At 39.1% G+C, this 16746-nt stretch overlaps 1 protein-coding gene across 1 annotated transcript; it reads left to right on the forward strand.

Annotated features, from left to right (window-relative positions):
• Positions 1-2001: 2001 nt before the first annotated feature.
• Positions 2002-2694, forward strand: LOC117318449 (ATP-dependent DNA helicase pif1-like). The gene has a single exon (XM_033873434.1). The coding sequence runs from the start codon at positions 2002-2004 to the stop codon at positions 2692-2694; it is 693 nt and encodes a 230-aa protein (XP_033729325.1).
• Positions 2695-16746: the final 14052 nt, after the last annotated feature.

Here is a 16746-nt window from a genome sequence, read left to right on the forward strand (position 1 = left end):
CTAGCAGCACCAGTTACCGATGATTTATTATCTTTCACCTCAATGCATGCATTGGCCAATGCCGATTGCTGGTACAGCCTACATTTTTGGGACTGCTTCACTGGATTTGCCTTAAAAATAAAGCAAAACCAGTTTTAAATTTGTATTTAATTCCTTTATTTCTATGGGTTTTTTTTGCTTAAAAAATAATTAGGTGTAGGTGTGCATTTTGACAATTATTTAAATCTTTCAGGAAACTTTGTACTGTGACTAAAGTTAAATTTTGTTAAATGTGTAAAATATTTGGTGTCATTGCATAGCTATACTGGTAAAATATGATTGAAATAAATCTATATAACTCAATATGCTTTTGTTTGTGATTGGAAACTCATTCATCACACCTAAGGATACACTGCTTAATAAAACTAATTTTGCAATAGTCGTGGCCTTATTTGAGTCATAGAGAATTGAATATTCATAGTTGGAGGGCGGAGTTATGCAGACGACATTTTCTCATTGGTGTACAACGCAGGGGTGCCCAACAATAGAGCGTCTATACTATTTATAGAAACGGGAATAGTGAAATATGGTGTTCTAACGATGATTTCTATAAAAATTGTTATATCTTCCCTGTTTAAACCGTATTTTCTTACCAGATAACGAAAAGAAGATCGCGGTTGACTCTGATCCACGAATCAAACAATATCCACAAAATTAAGATACCCATCGATATGTTAAGAAAGGAGAGAAAAGATAAGATCCCAAATTTAGTCGCCTCTTACAATCATGCTATGGGGCAGCAGGTACAAATATTACGCCCTACCTACAGGGCAGCAGCAGAAGTGTCTTGTGGTCAGGTTTTGTAGAACTTCTGTGGATGTTGTCTTCCTACCCCTAGGTGAAGCATCAGAAATTTCTGAAGCAGTCACGAGCTGATTCACCAACTCTCTTCGAAACACTTTGTGCAGGACAGGTTGCTGACATCTTGTTTTGTCAATGATGTATGAATTTAGCAAAGCAAGGCCAACTACATGAAAAATACACTTTTCCACCACTATTTTTTTTTAAGTAAGTATGCAGTCAGGTTTCTTTCATTCAATTCCTTGTTGGTCTCTTTAACCTGAGTCTACCATGACACCTAAATATATATTATATAGTGAACGGACATGTGGTAAGTGTAACAAAATATACCGGTAACTTGGAAGAATTAATTTAGTCAATAACAGTGTTATACAATTATTATAATAAATGTGGCATTTAAACAGTTTCTTCAGTTAATTGGATAATATTAAGTACATCCTATGTATAAGATTGTACCTGCTGCCCCCATTACATGATCGTAAGAGGCGACTGAATTTGGGATCTTATCTTTTCTTTTCTTTCTTACAAACTTTCTTCTTCCTAATGTCTCCCTTGACAATGCCTCACTTTTGGCCTTTAGTTGAGCGTTCGCCCCTGTGAGGAAGGCTTTGGGTTCACAGGTACTTGGGGTCAGGAACTAAAGTTATAATGGAATTGTCTCATTTTAATTTGTAACATCATTTCATGTCTATTTATGCACCGATTCAACGTTGGAATCGATTATAAAGCGCTTTTTAAAAAAACACCCGTTTCTGGTTGTTATAATGTAGAGAAGGTAACCAACTCCCACATGAAAATTTTACCGTCGTCAGTCACCTACCTCGCTTCGGTGCTCTATATCACATGAAATTCCCACTAAACAATCAAATGGCCGTTATGGACCGCTTGCTGACATAATTTCCTCTAAATGTAAACATGTTTCACTGTATCAGTCCGCGTATTTAAGCCGATAAATCGACGACATGCTCCAGTTGGCTGTTGGTTCAACCATGACAGAGACAACTTCAACGGAAGTAATAAGTTCACGACCCCTAGTGGCGGAGGTCAAGATCTTCGAGGTGTTCCGAGTACTATTATCGCTACGAACAGGTAAGAGAATCTCGATGTATTTGTTTTGTTTTGAGATTTAGAAAGTCCGGGAAAATACATTGTAGTGAAAAAATGGACGAAGATCAAGCGAACGCGTTTGAATTGGTAAAAAACGGACACAACGTGATAATCACGGGCCAAGCTGGATCTGGTAAAACATATTTAGTGAAACATATTGTGAAATATTCAAGAAAATGCCACAAAAACGTGTCAATTGTTTGTTCCACTGGGATAGCAGCCACACATTATGGCGATCTGGGTGCACAGACAGTACACAAATGGTCAGGTATTGAAGACGGGAGACATTTAAATGAGGAAATTGCACATTTGGTGAAAACGGATGAAAGATTCATGAAAGCAAAACAAAATATAGAAACTGTTGATGTGTTAATAATTGATGAAGTGTCTATGGTTAGTGCCAAAGTACTGAACCAGGTTCAATTTCTTTGCGAATATGTCAGAAACTCTAAGGAAGTAATCGGCCAAATTCAAGTTGTTTTGGTGGGCGATTTTTATCAACTCCCCCCAGTTGCAAACCAGTTACATGGTGATTCTGGCAAGCCATGCTTCCTTCTGCCTTGGTTTGATGACTTTTCCCCCCACAAAGTAGTCTTAAATGAAATTCACAGACAGGAGGACACAACCCTCATCCAGTGCATTAATGAACTAGAAATAGGGCATCCCTCGGATGACACTGTTGCCTTCCTCAAGTCATTGGATCGGCAAATGAAATGGACTGCATACAGCTGTTTGCAAGAAACTTAGACGTTGATTTGTTCAATTTTGAAAAACTGAACCAGCTAGATGGTGAACTGAAAAGATATAAGGCCACCGATGAAGGTAGTGAATACTACCTGGGCAAATTTTTGGCGCCAAGGAATTTAGCACTTAAAGTTGGATGTCCAGTGATGCTTGTGCAAAATCGAACTAGAACGAAGTAAATCGAAGTGACGAGCTTGTGAATGGACTACGTGGCATTGTAACAAAACTGTTATCAGATTCTGTGGAGGTAAAATTCGCGATGGAAAAAAAGACAATTACAACAAATATTGGAAGGACTACTTTTACCACTTTTGATCCTGTGAAAAAATTATTAGTTGCCAAAAGAGCCCAACTTCCGTTGAAGCTTGCCTACGCAATGACAGTACATAAATCGCAGGGCATGAGTTTAGAGAATGTGGTTGTAAATTGCCAAAATTGTTTTCAGGCAGGACAGTTGGGTGTGGCTGTGGGGCGTGCGGTTTCAGTTGATGGTCTGAAAGTTGTGAACTTCAAAAAGTCACTATGTAAGCAACATCCTGTTCACGTGAAACAATTTCATCAAAATATTTCTGTTGGTGACGTCAGAGCTGATTTGACATGTTGTAAAAAACAAATTCAACAAGATCTACCATCAGAAGACAAAAATGATGAGCCTTCAGATACAAACATGCACGACTCAGATTTTTCTGACAGTGAAATTGAACACTTGACTTTTCTAGACAATTTCATTGAAACTAACATTCTTACAGCTGAAGAGTCTCTATCTCCATCAAAAGTCGCGTTGGATTCGGTTCTCAAAGAATTCCTGGACACACCTACAGAAGAAAGAATGTTATCCTTCAAACAAAAACTTCTTTGTGATTTCCAGAAATATGATGATTGGTTCAAAGTTCAATTTTCAATGGTCGAGGATTTCGGATTGAACTGTTTCCCAGAGGATGTAGCAAAATTTTCACAAAAACACAGAAATGATTATTTCAAGAAATTTCACAAATACGTCAACTCTGTGGAGTATTGTGGAAATTCTAACATATTATAAAGTTGACATTGACGGACCAGAATTTCAGCTATTTACGTCAGTCATGTTTTACCTTGAAAGGAAATCTTTTGAGTTATTATCTGCTCATCTTCAGCTTGACACTGTGGAACCAATCAAGAACATCTCGTCTCAACAAGAACTGGATTCATCTGCTCGTGGAAAAATCAGATATGTTGGTGGTTATGTAGTTGCCAAATTGAAATATATAACTTCCAAGAAGTTGAGAAATAATTTGTTTGCGGAGGGAATGGAATCAAAAGTGGTAAATCTGAAATGTCAAATGACAATCTTAAATGCTCTGTGTGCATCATATGAGGATGTTAAAGAAATCACAGGTGACCCAGACAGTTTGAACATTACTCAAAGAAAGCAAAATGAGCGGGAAAGTCTTACAAATATATGTGACCCTACTTTTGACTTCTTTATGAAATTAGAAGTGCTCTGTCGCAACAAGCTATCAAATGAAAGCCTGGTTAAATTTGGAAAGAATTTATTTGACCATGTTAAAGATGAACTTTGCGAAAATTCAGAACTGTTTGAACTTTGGGCTATAACATTGACAAAGTTGAGAGCTTCTGCTGACAGCACTAGGGATGAGTCTGATGACATCAACAGTATCTTGTATTCTGTTGTGACCATGTGTGAAAAATGTATAGAAATATTTCATTCTGTTTTGGATTTGTTTCTGAAAGTCAGTTTAAGCCAATTCAGAAGAGACTACCTTACATTTCTCAAAAAAGAAAAGGGAAAAGCTTTGAGAAAGAAAGTTATGGAAAAGACAAAGAAATCAACCAAATTTTTCAATATGAAGTTCTTCCATGAAGACAAGTCAGCCAATAAAGAGATCTCCCACTTACGGCTGAAGTCTGAAATGTTGCAGAATGAAAAGTTTCTGCTACTGCAACCATTCACAAAGCAGCATTTAGTTTCACTATGTGTTGCATACAGACTCAAGCTTTCCAGCAATAAAAAGAAGGAGGACATCAATAATGCTTTAGTACAAGCTATATTGAAAGATGGAACCTTACCACAGATGGATGTCCCGTCCATTTCATCTGATGAGCCAGTAGCAGGATCAAGTGGGGTGCAACAGGAAGAAGTAGCTGGTCCAAGTTTCTCCCAGTCTTCGACAACGGACATTCAGGTGACAAGACCTATAGCTAGTACCCAGTCTACAACATCTACTGTTTCTGCTGGTGATTCTGACTTATGAAGTCCCAAAGGCTGCTAAAAAGGGAAGAAAAAGAAAATCACAAATGAGAGGGAAAAAGGGCAAGGGAATAATAAAAAGTAGGCGTACGTTTGTTACAGAGGCTACTGAATCTGATGAAAACTGTGGGGTCTGTAATGCCACATATAAGGAGGGAGAACAATGGATATGCTGTGACACTTGTTCATTGTGGTTCCACAGGAATTGTGTGAAAATTAATGAAGAAGATTGGTCGCGTTACACAGATGATGGAGAACCATTTTCATGCCCAATGTGCCAATAATAGAAGGTATTATATTTTCAGATTAGTTATTTACAATCAAATCTGTCTAGAAAGGCCACTCATTGGACCATTATATAGGTGGCACTTATTACAATATTTACTATCAAGGTTGTCTTTAAGCCAAGTTGTACAGTTTTTATAGATAATTAATTACAAATCAGTTATTACATATTAGGCCTAATAGTTGATATTTGGATTCACTGGTTTTACACAAACACAAGTAAGTTACATTTGTTTTTCTTTATCACTTCAGAATTAACTAGCCAGGACAGTTTAAGGTACCTTTTTCTGCTGTTGAGGTTTGCAAGGCAACACTGCACCAACACCACAACCTGCATTGGACTTTCTGGATACTGAAACTTGTCCCAGTATTACTGAATTGACACTATGGCAGTAACCTAAATAGGTAGGATTAGTGTTTGCTCCATTATGTAATGTGCGTTGTTGACAAAACATGTTTTCTATGGCATCACTGTTTACGCGACTTGGTACCACTGATGCATGTGACCTTTGGAATTTATATAAACACAGTTCATGAAATCCTAAAATTGAGGAAACAATGTCTTCTCTGGTTTGGTGAGATATCAGGTGTTTTTCCTTATTTTTGATGGTCTCGTCTGATTTTATGGACTTTTCCCATTTTATAAACCACTGCAGCGAGTCTCTAAAATTTCTTATCAGGGCACTGGTACTTTTCAGTAGACCAATTGTGGCATCAAGCTGTGATCCAGCTTCCCCTAAACTAACCTTATACTGTTCCATCAGATACAACATCTCACTGTTGAGTACATCCTCTGCTAGATGGTTCCTCATTTTACCCTCAGAGGTCAGGAATATATGCTCCTGTGTAAGTTTATGATGGATTGGGAATGGATGGGTAGAAATGTCCCAGAAATATGCTTTACGAAAGTGACTCCATTCAATGAATTCATTATTAAGTTTCATATGCCTTTTACAAATTTTTTCGACACCACTTTTCAATATGTTGTTTCGTATTTTCTTCATTACGTGCGAGTAATCCATGATGAAAAAAAGCTTGGGATTCTGTCTTGAATATATATTTGTAAATGAGCATGTCTTAGGATCAGCTGAATCAAAATCTGGTAATAAAAGTTTGAAGAGATCTCTGTTACTCTGCGCACCGTCTGTACTGATATACTGTATTTTAAAATCAAACATTGACAACACATTTACAGACTTCCAGACAAGTAAGTACAGTTCATGTCCAGAAGCAGTGGTAGTTGGGAAATGTGCGAAGGGAAACCGAAATCCTGTGAATCCGAGGAATACAAGTTGGAGAACATGTGTTGCCAGTACTTTTTCCTGTTTATTAGTTTTCAGTTGGTCGAAAATGACGGACTCAGGTGTACACTCTGTGAATCCAATCAGCTTCAGAGTTCCATTAGCCTTTTTAAATTGAAGGTCTGGTTGGATAGACATTTCATCGATGAGTAGGCCACCATATAAACCCTCAGGAGGAATATTTTGTAATTTTGCCTCATTAGTCATCTAGTGAAGCATGTCTTTGTTGATACCTGCCTCTTGGTTAACAGTGTTTTTATATATTTGTAAAATATTTTTAGAAGGTAAAATCATGAAGTTACTGTTCCTAAGTTCAGTATAACCCCTTGGACTTCTACACCATAAAGTTAAACACATTCTAATGATGTCCTTGTCCCACCTCCTTCCATGAGGATCTCTCTCAATTGCCATTTTTTGAGACAAAAGAAATGTTTTCATATTTAAATGACAGCCAGGGAATATTTGTTGAAAAATAGTACACATGTCTGTATGATCACTTTCACATAAAATCACATCATTGTTTATGTCACTGTCATTGTTGGTTTTTGTCTCATCTTTGATTTTGGTTTCATTTTTTGCATCACAAGTTTTCTTGTTGTCAATTTCATTTAATACATGTACTGAATTGTCATTAGATTGTAAAACAGGGTTAACTGGTATATACTTTTTACATTGTATGCATGTTAAAGATGATTTAAATGGTAAAATGGCTGTACAAGTTTTTGCCCGATATCTGATGATCTCCACATTTTCATCTGAAATTTTTGAAACATGTTCGCGAAAACAATTCAAATCATGATGAGATGAGTCTTCATTTGTCAGCCCTTCACAGTAACGAAACTGTCGAACAATCTTGAATATGGATCTATGGTCTACATATGTATTGCTGATCTCCAGATCTTTTAGGTTGACAGTTTTACCATTAACTTGAACAGACCACTGGCGACATATAGAATTTATAATTATTTCTAAAAGAACTTTAGCACCATTGATAATTGTACCTGTAAAATACCCAATTTTGACAAAGTTCTGTTCAGATGATATTATAAAAAATTCTGGTGGCAGTGAAGATGGTGAAAATTCAGTTGGTGTACTCTCTTTCCTCCATGTGACTCCATAATACCGCTGTGTTAATTTAGCCCAGCAATCCCTGCATCTCCCTGGTTTGGTTTTCACTGTAAAAAACTGTTTTACCAATTTCCCAAACCATCCTGCTTTACATCCAGTTTTTTTCTGAATTTCTGCTAAATCAACATAGTCATCCTTGTGAAAATCTGACATTTTTCACGTGAAGATAGAAAAAATATAATCGAGGATCGATCACTAGGAAAATTGACGTTCAAAAATTCCGCCAAAACAAATACATCGAGATTCTCTTACCTGTTCGTAGCGATAATAGTACTCGGAACACCTCGAAGATCTTGACCTCCGCCACTAGGGGTCGTGAACTTATTACTTCCGTTGAAGTTGTCTCTGTCATGGTTGAACCAACAGCCAACTGGAGCATGTCGTCGATTTATCGGCTTAAATACGCGGACTGATACAGTGAAACATGTTTACATTTAGAGGAAATTATGTCCGCAAGCGGTCCATAACGGCCGTTTGATTGTTTAGTGGGAATTTCATGTGATATAGAGCACCGAAGCGAGGTAGGTGACTGACGACGGTAAAATTTTCATGTGGGAGTTGGTTACCTTCTCTATATTATAACAACCAGAAACGGGTGTTTTTTTAAAAAGCGCTTTATAATCGATTCCAACGTTGTATCGGTGCATAAATAGACATGAAATGATGTTACAAATTAAAATTAGACAATTCCATTATAACTTTAGTTCCTGACCCCAAGTACCTGTGTTTGGGTTCTGTCCTCTGGCCGAGACACACCAGTCTTTAAAAATGGTAGTTTGAGCTCCTGCTTAGCGCTCATCATATTTGGAGTGGGACGACTGGTTCGCCCGTTGTCAGTATAATGTGACCGGGTGAGGTGTGCTGCTGGGTGTCTTCGGCAGTATGCTCCAGTGAGGTAGCACTATAAATCGGCAAAAGTTCCGGCCTATCACAAGGAGACTTAACACGAACATACTGCAGCCTCCCAAAACACACATACGCACTCACCACCTACATGCATGTTGCACGCGCGGGAGTCCGTCCTTAAATGACCTTACCAAACCAAACCTATGTATAAATAGTATGTGAATGTGATGTTAACTCATACGAGTAAGTTAGTATTCAATGAATGTAGAGTAGCTTTGTATATTGTTGTAAGATGTACATCATTTTTGTTTGGGTACTTGACTGCAACAAGCATGCCATTGTTCATTGTGAACATCTCGCCTCTATAAATGGTAGCCTTTGTTTAGAAAAGATCGGCAAGAAGCATGGTAAGGTCATATGTTGCTCCAAACTGACTAGGTGCCATAGTCTGTCCTCCATGACCAGTGTGTAATTCCATCCGGCTACAATAGCCATTGTCCGAGTCACACAACATGTACACTTTCAGTCCATATTTAATTGGCTTGTCAGGGATGTAAACTTTAAAATGCAGGTTCCCTCTCCAGAGTATCATCCCTTCATCAATTGCAATGTTCTTGCTTGGATTGTAACACCTCTGAAAGTTAGGAAGGATCTCTTTGCACGGGTCTCAAAGTTTTTGTAAAGGGGAGTAGCCTGGTTGCCCTCTTGGAACTGACGCAGTATTATCTGCAAGGTGATGTACACTTAGGAGTAATAAGGATATGTTTTTTGACATTACTAACCTGAAACAGTGTGTTTATCACAAAATCATTGAACCAATAGTCCTGTATATCCATCTGCTGAATTAGGCCCATTGCAATCGTCATTCCGATGAAAGCTTTCATTTCTCCCACTGTTGTGTCCGTATGAATGTACGTGGCAGAATATCTATTAGTTTCCTCTACAAACATTTCAAGTACATTGTCAGTTAAAATACACCTAAAGTAATCCAAATATGATAAACTATCTTCTTCAGGTACTGGCAAGATTTCCGTGTTGATACCGGCATTACCGGTAAAAGTTAATGTAGATGGTTCCTTGCTGCCTTCAACCCAATTATTATCGTTAAATCATGTTTCGTCCTCGGAAATATGATAAATATCGTTGATGTCAAAACCTTCAAATTCGTCACTATCTTCGCCTAAAAATATTTTTTGGTAAAACTGGTGATACTCCGGTAATACTTGCGCCAGCTTTACTCTCGGGGCCCCGACATCGGTTAATTAATATAAATATTCATCCAGTAACACATAGCTACTTCGTGCACCTGTCATTGGTTTTCTGCGCACGCTGCACTGAAAACGTTACACATGTTTCCGGTGACGTAACGATCTATCGATTTTCCGGCTCCTATAGATTATGCCAGTCACTACAACTTATTTTTCCAGTGTGAACGGAAAGAAAATATACGGGACTATTTAGGTACCACATCCTTTTAAAATATAAATTTCAATATGTCATGAAATTTGATTTATTAACCAGGGAATACCTACTTCTTAGCCAGAACGCCAGATAGTTTAAAAAATACAGATACAATGTATATATATAGTTTTGTTTCTATCTCAAATGAAGAAACTGTTTAATGTTGCCAATAAAAAAGCAAATTTTGATTTGCATTCCCCTATTTTTCAGACGTCGTCACATATACTTGGTTTGGTTTGGTTTATTTTGTTTAACGTCCTATTAACATCAAAGGTCATTTAAGGACGGCCTCCCGTGCGTGCGGTATGTATGCGTGTGGCGAGTGCGTATGTGTGTTATGGGAGGCTGCGGTATGTTCGTGTTAAGTCTCCTTGTGATAGGCCGGAACTTTTGCCGATTTAAAGTGCTATCTCACTGAAGCATTCTGCCGAAGACACCCAGCATCACACCCCACCCGGTAACATTATACTGACAACGGGCTAACCAGCCGTCCCACTCCAAATATGCTGAGCGCTAAGCAGGAGTAGCAACTACCATTTTTAAAGACTCTGGTATGTCCCGGCCAGGGGACAGAACCCAAAACCTTCCTCACAGCGGCGAACGCTCAACTAAAGGCCAAAAGTGAGGCAATGTCAAGGAAGACATTAGGAAGAAGAAAGATAAGATCCCAAGTTTAGTCGCCTCTTACGATCATGCAATGGGGGCAGCAGGTACAATTCTTACGCCCTACCTGCAGGGCAGCGGGTTACCTACTTCGTAGCCAGAACGCCAGATAGTTTAAAAAATACAGATACAATGTATATATATAGTTTTATTTCTATCTCAAATGAAGAAACTGTTTAATGTTGCCAATAAAAAAGCAAATTTTGATTTGCATTCCCCTATTTTTAAGACGTCGTCACATATACGCATACTCGAGTAAATACTGCGTATACAATTGTAGTCTATCATAGATTCCGGGTTGGAGGCAATTATTGATCCCAAGGTAGTATACCATATATTCAGTATATATTCGTTCTGTGTTTATCAACCATTTCAATTGAGTGCCTGCCAAATACAACACTGTTATCATTATTCTGAATTCATTAATAATTAAATAATTGCTCTTTATAGAGTAATCACCGATGCGAAAAGCTTCGGACTATCTGGCATAGGCACTGGGTGAACCATTTCAATTATGAAGCTGCTAAATACAAGATTTATTTTTATTCCTACTTCATTAATAATTCAAAATTATTATAATTTTTTTTATATAAAGGAATCACTGATGTGAAAAGCTACGGACTATCTGGAATGGGCACTTGGCGTTGATGAGGTAGCTGACTAGATTGATTTTACGAGTTATGCTTTCATTTACAGTACACTCTGTCTAAACCGGACACCTTTGGGACCAGACAATAAGGCCGGTTTGTAGAGAGTTCCAGATTGTAGAGATTCTGCTTGATATCGTCGTTGAATGCAAAAATATATATAATAATGATCAAAAAGATATATTACAAAGAAGATGTCATTGTGCATTATTGTGCATTATTCATGCATATTCATACTTTGAATTGAATAACATAATTTAATTCAACACTGGCAATATGACACTATGTGAAACGTTACATCGGTTGAAAAAAAATCACTGATTGTTGCTTGTTTTAAGAGGCCTTTCACCGAGTCCGAACAATCAACCGATCTGACACTTTCTACAAGTGCAGATTCCCAATCTGAGGAATTAGCCTCAATTTCTAATTGGTCCTTAATGTCGGCGGCTGTCGTGAGATCCATGTTTGTTGATAATAGAAACGGAGTAATACAAAAGGTTTATCGTCACTATCATCTCCGACTTCCTCATCCGGGTACGTTCGTGTAGTGAGGTCCGCGAAGGGGAAGCCAGGCAGCATGAAACATTTCTTAATTACGATACATTTACAAACACGTTATGGGTATTAATTGACAAAATGAATTCTTTATTGTACCTAACAACTGTTTCGGTGATTATCCAGCCGTAGCCACCTGTGGACAATGGCGTTTAAATACCTGCGGCAATTACAACTGTATAAACACTCGTCGGGAACCCCTGAAGCTACCGCATGCTACCAGGGAAACATCAGTGGGGCCGGTTTATACAGAGTAGATTTACTAGTATACAGAAGGAATGGGGCCGGGAGATATGGCCGGATTACAGAATAGACAGAGTCCGGATTATGCAGAGTTTATTAACTATAAATAAAGAAGGGAAATTTCGGGACCAAATTATTTGGCCGGTTTTGGCAAATATCCGGATTGGACAGAGTCCGGTTTGGACAGAGTGCACTTTAATTGTAAAATCTGCAAATAATTACAATCCGTATTTGAAGCGACTAAATATCAGAAATAACTGCGGTAGTAATATTACTTACTATTGATGGCTATAGAAAACATGTCAACAGCCATTGTACCAACAAACCATATCGACTATTTCTAGCGTAGTTGAACCCCAACCAGTCCCACCTATCACATACCAGAGTCTTTAACAAGAGATCCCAGAGGGATCTTGGCGCCCACCATTGAATGATCTTCATAGGTTCCATGTCAGATTGATCTTTTCTCTACTTTTCCCTTCATTTTACTAATCTGTGCAAATTGAGACATCCCTCCAGTACTTTTCAAACAAGGGAATCCTAGCTATATAAGAAATTTGAGATTTAACGATAATGGCTGTTTGTTTGCCAGGTTGTTTTCAGGACAGACTGGTCCAAAAATGCAATACAAGGGACCAAGGGGAACCTACTTATGAAATTTGAGAAAGATCCATTAAGTACTTTCTCAGAAATAGCGATAACAAACTTCAGTCAAAATCCAAGATGGCGGTCTGTCGGCCATATTGTTTTCCAATTGATCTCAAAATGCAATAAACATAACGAGCCACTAAGGGGAACCTCCATATGAAATTTGAGAAAGATCCATTCAGTACTTTCTCAGAAATAGCGATAACAATCTTCAATTGTCAAAATCCAAGATGGCTGCCTGTCGGCCATATTGTTTTCAGATTGGTCTCAAAACGCAATATGTATAACTAGGCACCAAGGGAAACTTACATATGAAATTTCAGAAAGATCCATTCAGTACTTTCTCAGAAATAGTGATAACAAACTTCAATTGTCAAAATCCAAGATGGCTGCCTGTCGGCCATGTTGTTATCTGATTTGTCTCAAAACGCAATATGCATAACTAGGCACCAAGGGGAACCTACATATGAAATTTCAGAAAGATCCATTCAGTACTTTCTCAGAAATAGTGATAACAAACTTCAATTGTCAAAATCCAAGATGGCTGCCTGTCGGCCATGTTGTTTTTCGATTGATCTCAAAATGCAATACGCATAACAAGGCACCGAGGGGAACCTACATATGCAATTTGAGAAAGATCCCTTCAGTACTTTATGAGAAATAGCGATAACAAACTTCAATTGTCAAAATCCAAGATGGCTGCCTGTCGGCCATGTTGTTTTCCGATTGGTCTCAAAATGCAGTATGCATAACTAGGCACCAAGGGGAACCTACCTATGAAATTTGAGAAAGATCCCTTCAGTACTTTATGAGGATTAGCGATAACAAGAATTGTTTACGGACGGACGGACCACGGACCACGGACGCAGGGCGATTTGAATAGCCCACCATCTGATGATGGTGGGCTAAAAAGCAATGATTAAAACATTAAAAAACATATTTACACAGGTTTTGTGTTGTTGGTTGTTTTTTTTAATTGAAAATAAGACGTCAGAGGGGACGAGTGATTCTAGTTGAGGGACGAGTGGTTCTCATGTTGCTCTTGTCCCCTTGGACGAGTGCTTTCAAAAATATTTTTCTCACCCTGTTGCGTGTGGAGAGTGCGTATGTGTGTCCTGGGAGGCTGCGGTATCTTCGTGCCAAGTCTCCTTGTGATAGGCCGGAACTTTTACCGATTTACTGCCGAAGACACCCAGCAGCACACCCCACCCGATCACATTATACTTACAACGGGCAAACCAGTCATCCCACTCCAAATATGCTGAGCACAAAGCAGAGTAGCAACTACCATTTTTAAAGACACTGGTATGTCTCGGTCAGGGTTACAAAACCTTAAAGCCTTCCTCACAGGGGCGAACGCTCAACCAAAGTGAGGCATTGTCAAGATAGACGTTAGGAAGAAGTTGTAAAGAGAAAAGATAAGATCCCAAATTTAGTCGCCTCTTACGATCATGCAATGGGGGCAGCAGGTACAATTCTTGCGCCCTACATGCAGGGTTACTTATAAAATGATCCTCAAGTGCGGGGCAGATAGGGGTCAATTTTTTCTGAAATTTCAAAAATGTTCTTCTCTATACTCCATACATGGGAATCAACTACTATCTATCATTTATAGAGTTGGCTTCAAATGCTTTACAAAAACTGAATTTCATGACCCTTGGGTATCTCCTGGGGAGGGGTAACTTAACCATAGTTTATATAAGAGAAATAACATATCTGAGCACCGTTTCTTGAGTTGACATTAGAAATATTCAGAATTGGTTAGAATAATCATTACATCTGTAGGATGGCAGTTTTGGCCTTGTCAGACCCCCATTGGATCTGCCCTGCAGGTAGGGCGTAAGAATTGTACCTGCTGCCCCCATTGCATGATCGTAAGAGGCGACTAAACTTGAGATCTTATCTTTTCTCTTCTTTCTTAACAACTTTCTTCTTCCTAATGTCTCCCTTGACAATGCCTCACTTTTGGCCTTTAGTTGAGCGTTCGCCCCTGTGAGGAAGGTTTTGAGTTCTGTCCCCTGGCCGAGACATACCAGAGTTTTTTAAAAATGGTAGTTGCTGCTCCTGCTTAGCGCTCAGCAAATTAGGAGTGGGACGACTGGTTCGCCCGTTGTCAGTATAATGTGACCGGGTGGGGTGTGCTGCTGGGTGTCTTCGGCAGTATGCTTCAGTGAGGTAGCACTCTAAATCGGCAAAAGATCCGGCCTATCACAAGGAGACTTAACACAAACATACCACAGCCTCCAAAAACACACATACGCACTCATCACACGCATACATTTCGCACGCACGGGAGGCCGTCCTTAAATGACCTTAGATGTTAATAGGACGTTAAACAAAATAAACCAAACCAAACCCCCATTGGATGGCATCTGGTAGACCTGTCAAATGTTGTTCAGTTAGCAAGGCTTTTCGAGGCCGTTAATAAGTCCCGTTTCAAATGTTCTTCCCAAAATGAAAATGAGAAAAGCGCTGGGAGGTAGTCACCATATACTACATGGAGACCCTGCCTCAAAATGACCATGGTTATTCACAGGGTCATAATCGACAAATATATCAGATTATGAACTATACAGGTTCAGTTATTTATGAATTCAAATGTTGTTTATTTTTAGATCAAATGGACAGACAATGATTCTTCACATAAATTGGGATAAGGATATTCTCCCATCCTATCGCACTACAGACCGGAAAACATAGCCTCCACCTATTCCAAATTGATGCCATTGTATTGGCAAGACCCCTTACTGTTAGCAAACGAGGAGGACATTGTCACTTTCACAAATACAGGTGTCAAAGTCAGTAAGAGATCAGAGAAAGACTACTATAAAATTAGCGTTGAACAGTGGGGCTATGGCAACAGCAAGATACTACAGGAAATGATTGAACAAAGAGAAATAGACACACAAGGTATTAATGACTACATCGAGTACACACAAACTGTAAACCGTCTTTTGTCCAAATATGTGCGAGGGAGTGTACTGCTTTTTGATCGCGAGTATCGAGAGGCACAACATAAGGAGCAGTTTCGATGGGGTACACCACAGACGGGGATCCAAGACTTCCAGCTCATATTCAAGCCTAACAACACGACGACCAATGTACTACAGGGAACGGCGACAAAACGCGAGAACTCGTCACACGTACCAAGGAAACGTGGTCCATTTACTCCGGACAATCGTGAGATATGTCGTTAATTTTAATGCCGGCACATGTGACTACAAAATGTGTAAACTGGCTCATGTGTGCTCAGTGTGTTACGCTACACACAGTGCATCATCTCATGATCAATCAAAAAAGTGACATGTACCCCCACCCGGGGGGTTGGTACTGTTCCTGATAGTGGCGATAACAAAAGTACCAGCGTAAATAGTGTAAATAAAGACAAATGTTTAAACTTTGAGTCTTGGCAAGCCCTCCCCAAAGACGATGTTGATAGTTTGGTTTGGTTTGGTTTGGTTTATTAGGTCACCTGAGACGAAGTCTCAAGTGACCTATTCTAATCGCCTTTTGTCCGTCGTCGTGCGTCGTGCGTCCGTCGTGCGGTGTGCGTCGTGCGTCCGTAAACTTTTTACATTTTCGACTTCTTCTCCAAAACCACTTAACAAAATTCAATGAAATTTGGCAGAAAGTTTCTATGGCTGAAGGTCAACCAAAATTGTGAATAATATGGTCCCCACCCCCCAGGGGCCTGAGGGGTGGGGCCAAAAAGGGTCAAATTGACTAAAACTTCAAAAATCTTCTTCTCTACTCTCAGATATTGTGGAGTCAAACACGCTTTATAGATGAAAGGGTCTTGTGGTGCTTTACCAAAATTGTGAATTGCATGACCCTGGGGTCTCACGTTTGCCCCTGGAGAGGAGGTAAACTTTACTATAGTTTATATAGGGAAATCACATTTTTGACTCATATTTGTTGGATTTGTATATGAATTCATTCTAACTTGTATCAAATTATCAGCATGGGATGACACTTTGATGTTATGTACATGTTTGCCCTAGTTGACCCCCAGGGGCTGGTGGGCGGGGCC

This window comes from Pecten maximus, unplaced genomic scaffold (genome assembly GCF_902652985.1).
Source record: "Pecten maximus unplaced genomic scaffold, xPecMax1.1, whole genome shotgun sequence".
NCBI lineage: Eukaryota > Metazoa > Mollusca > Bivalvia > Pectinida > Pectinidae > Pecten > Pecten maximus.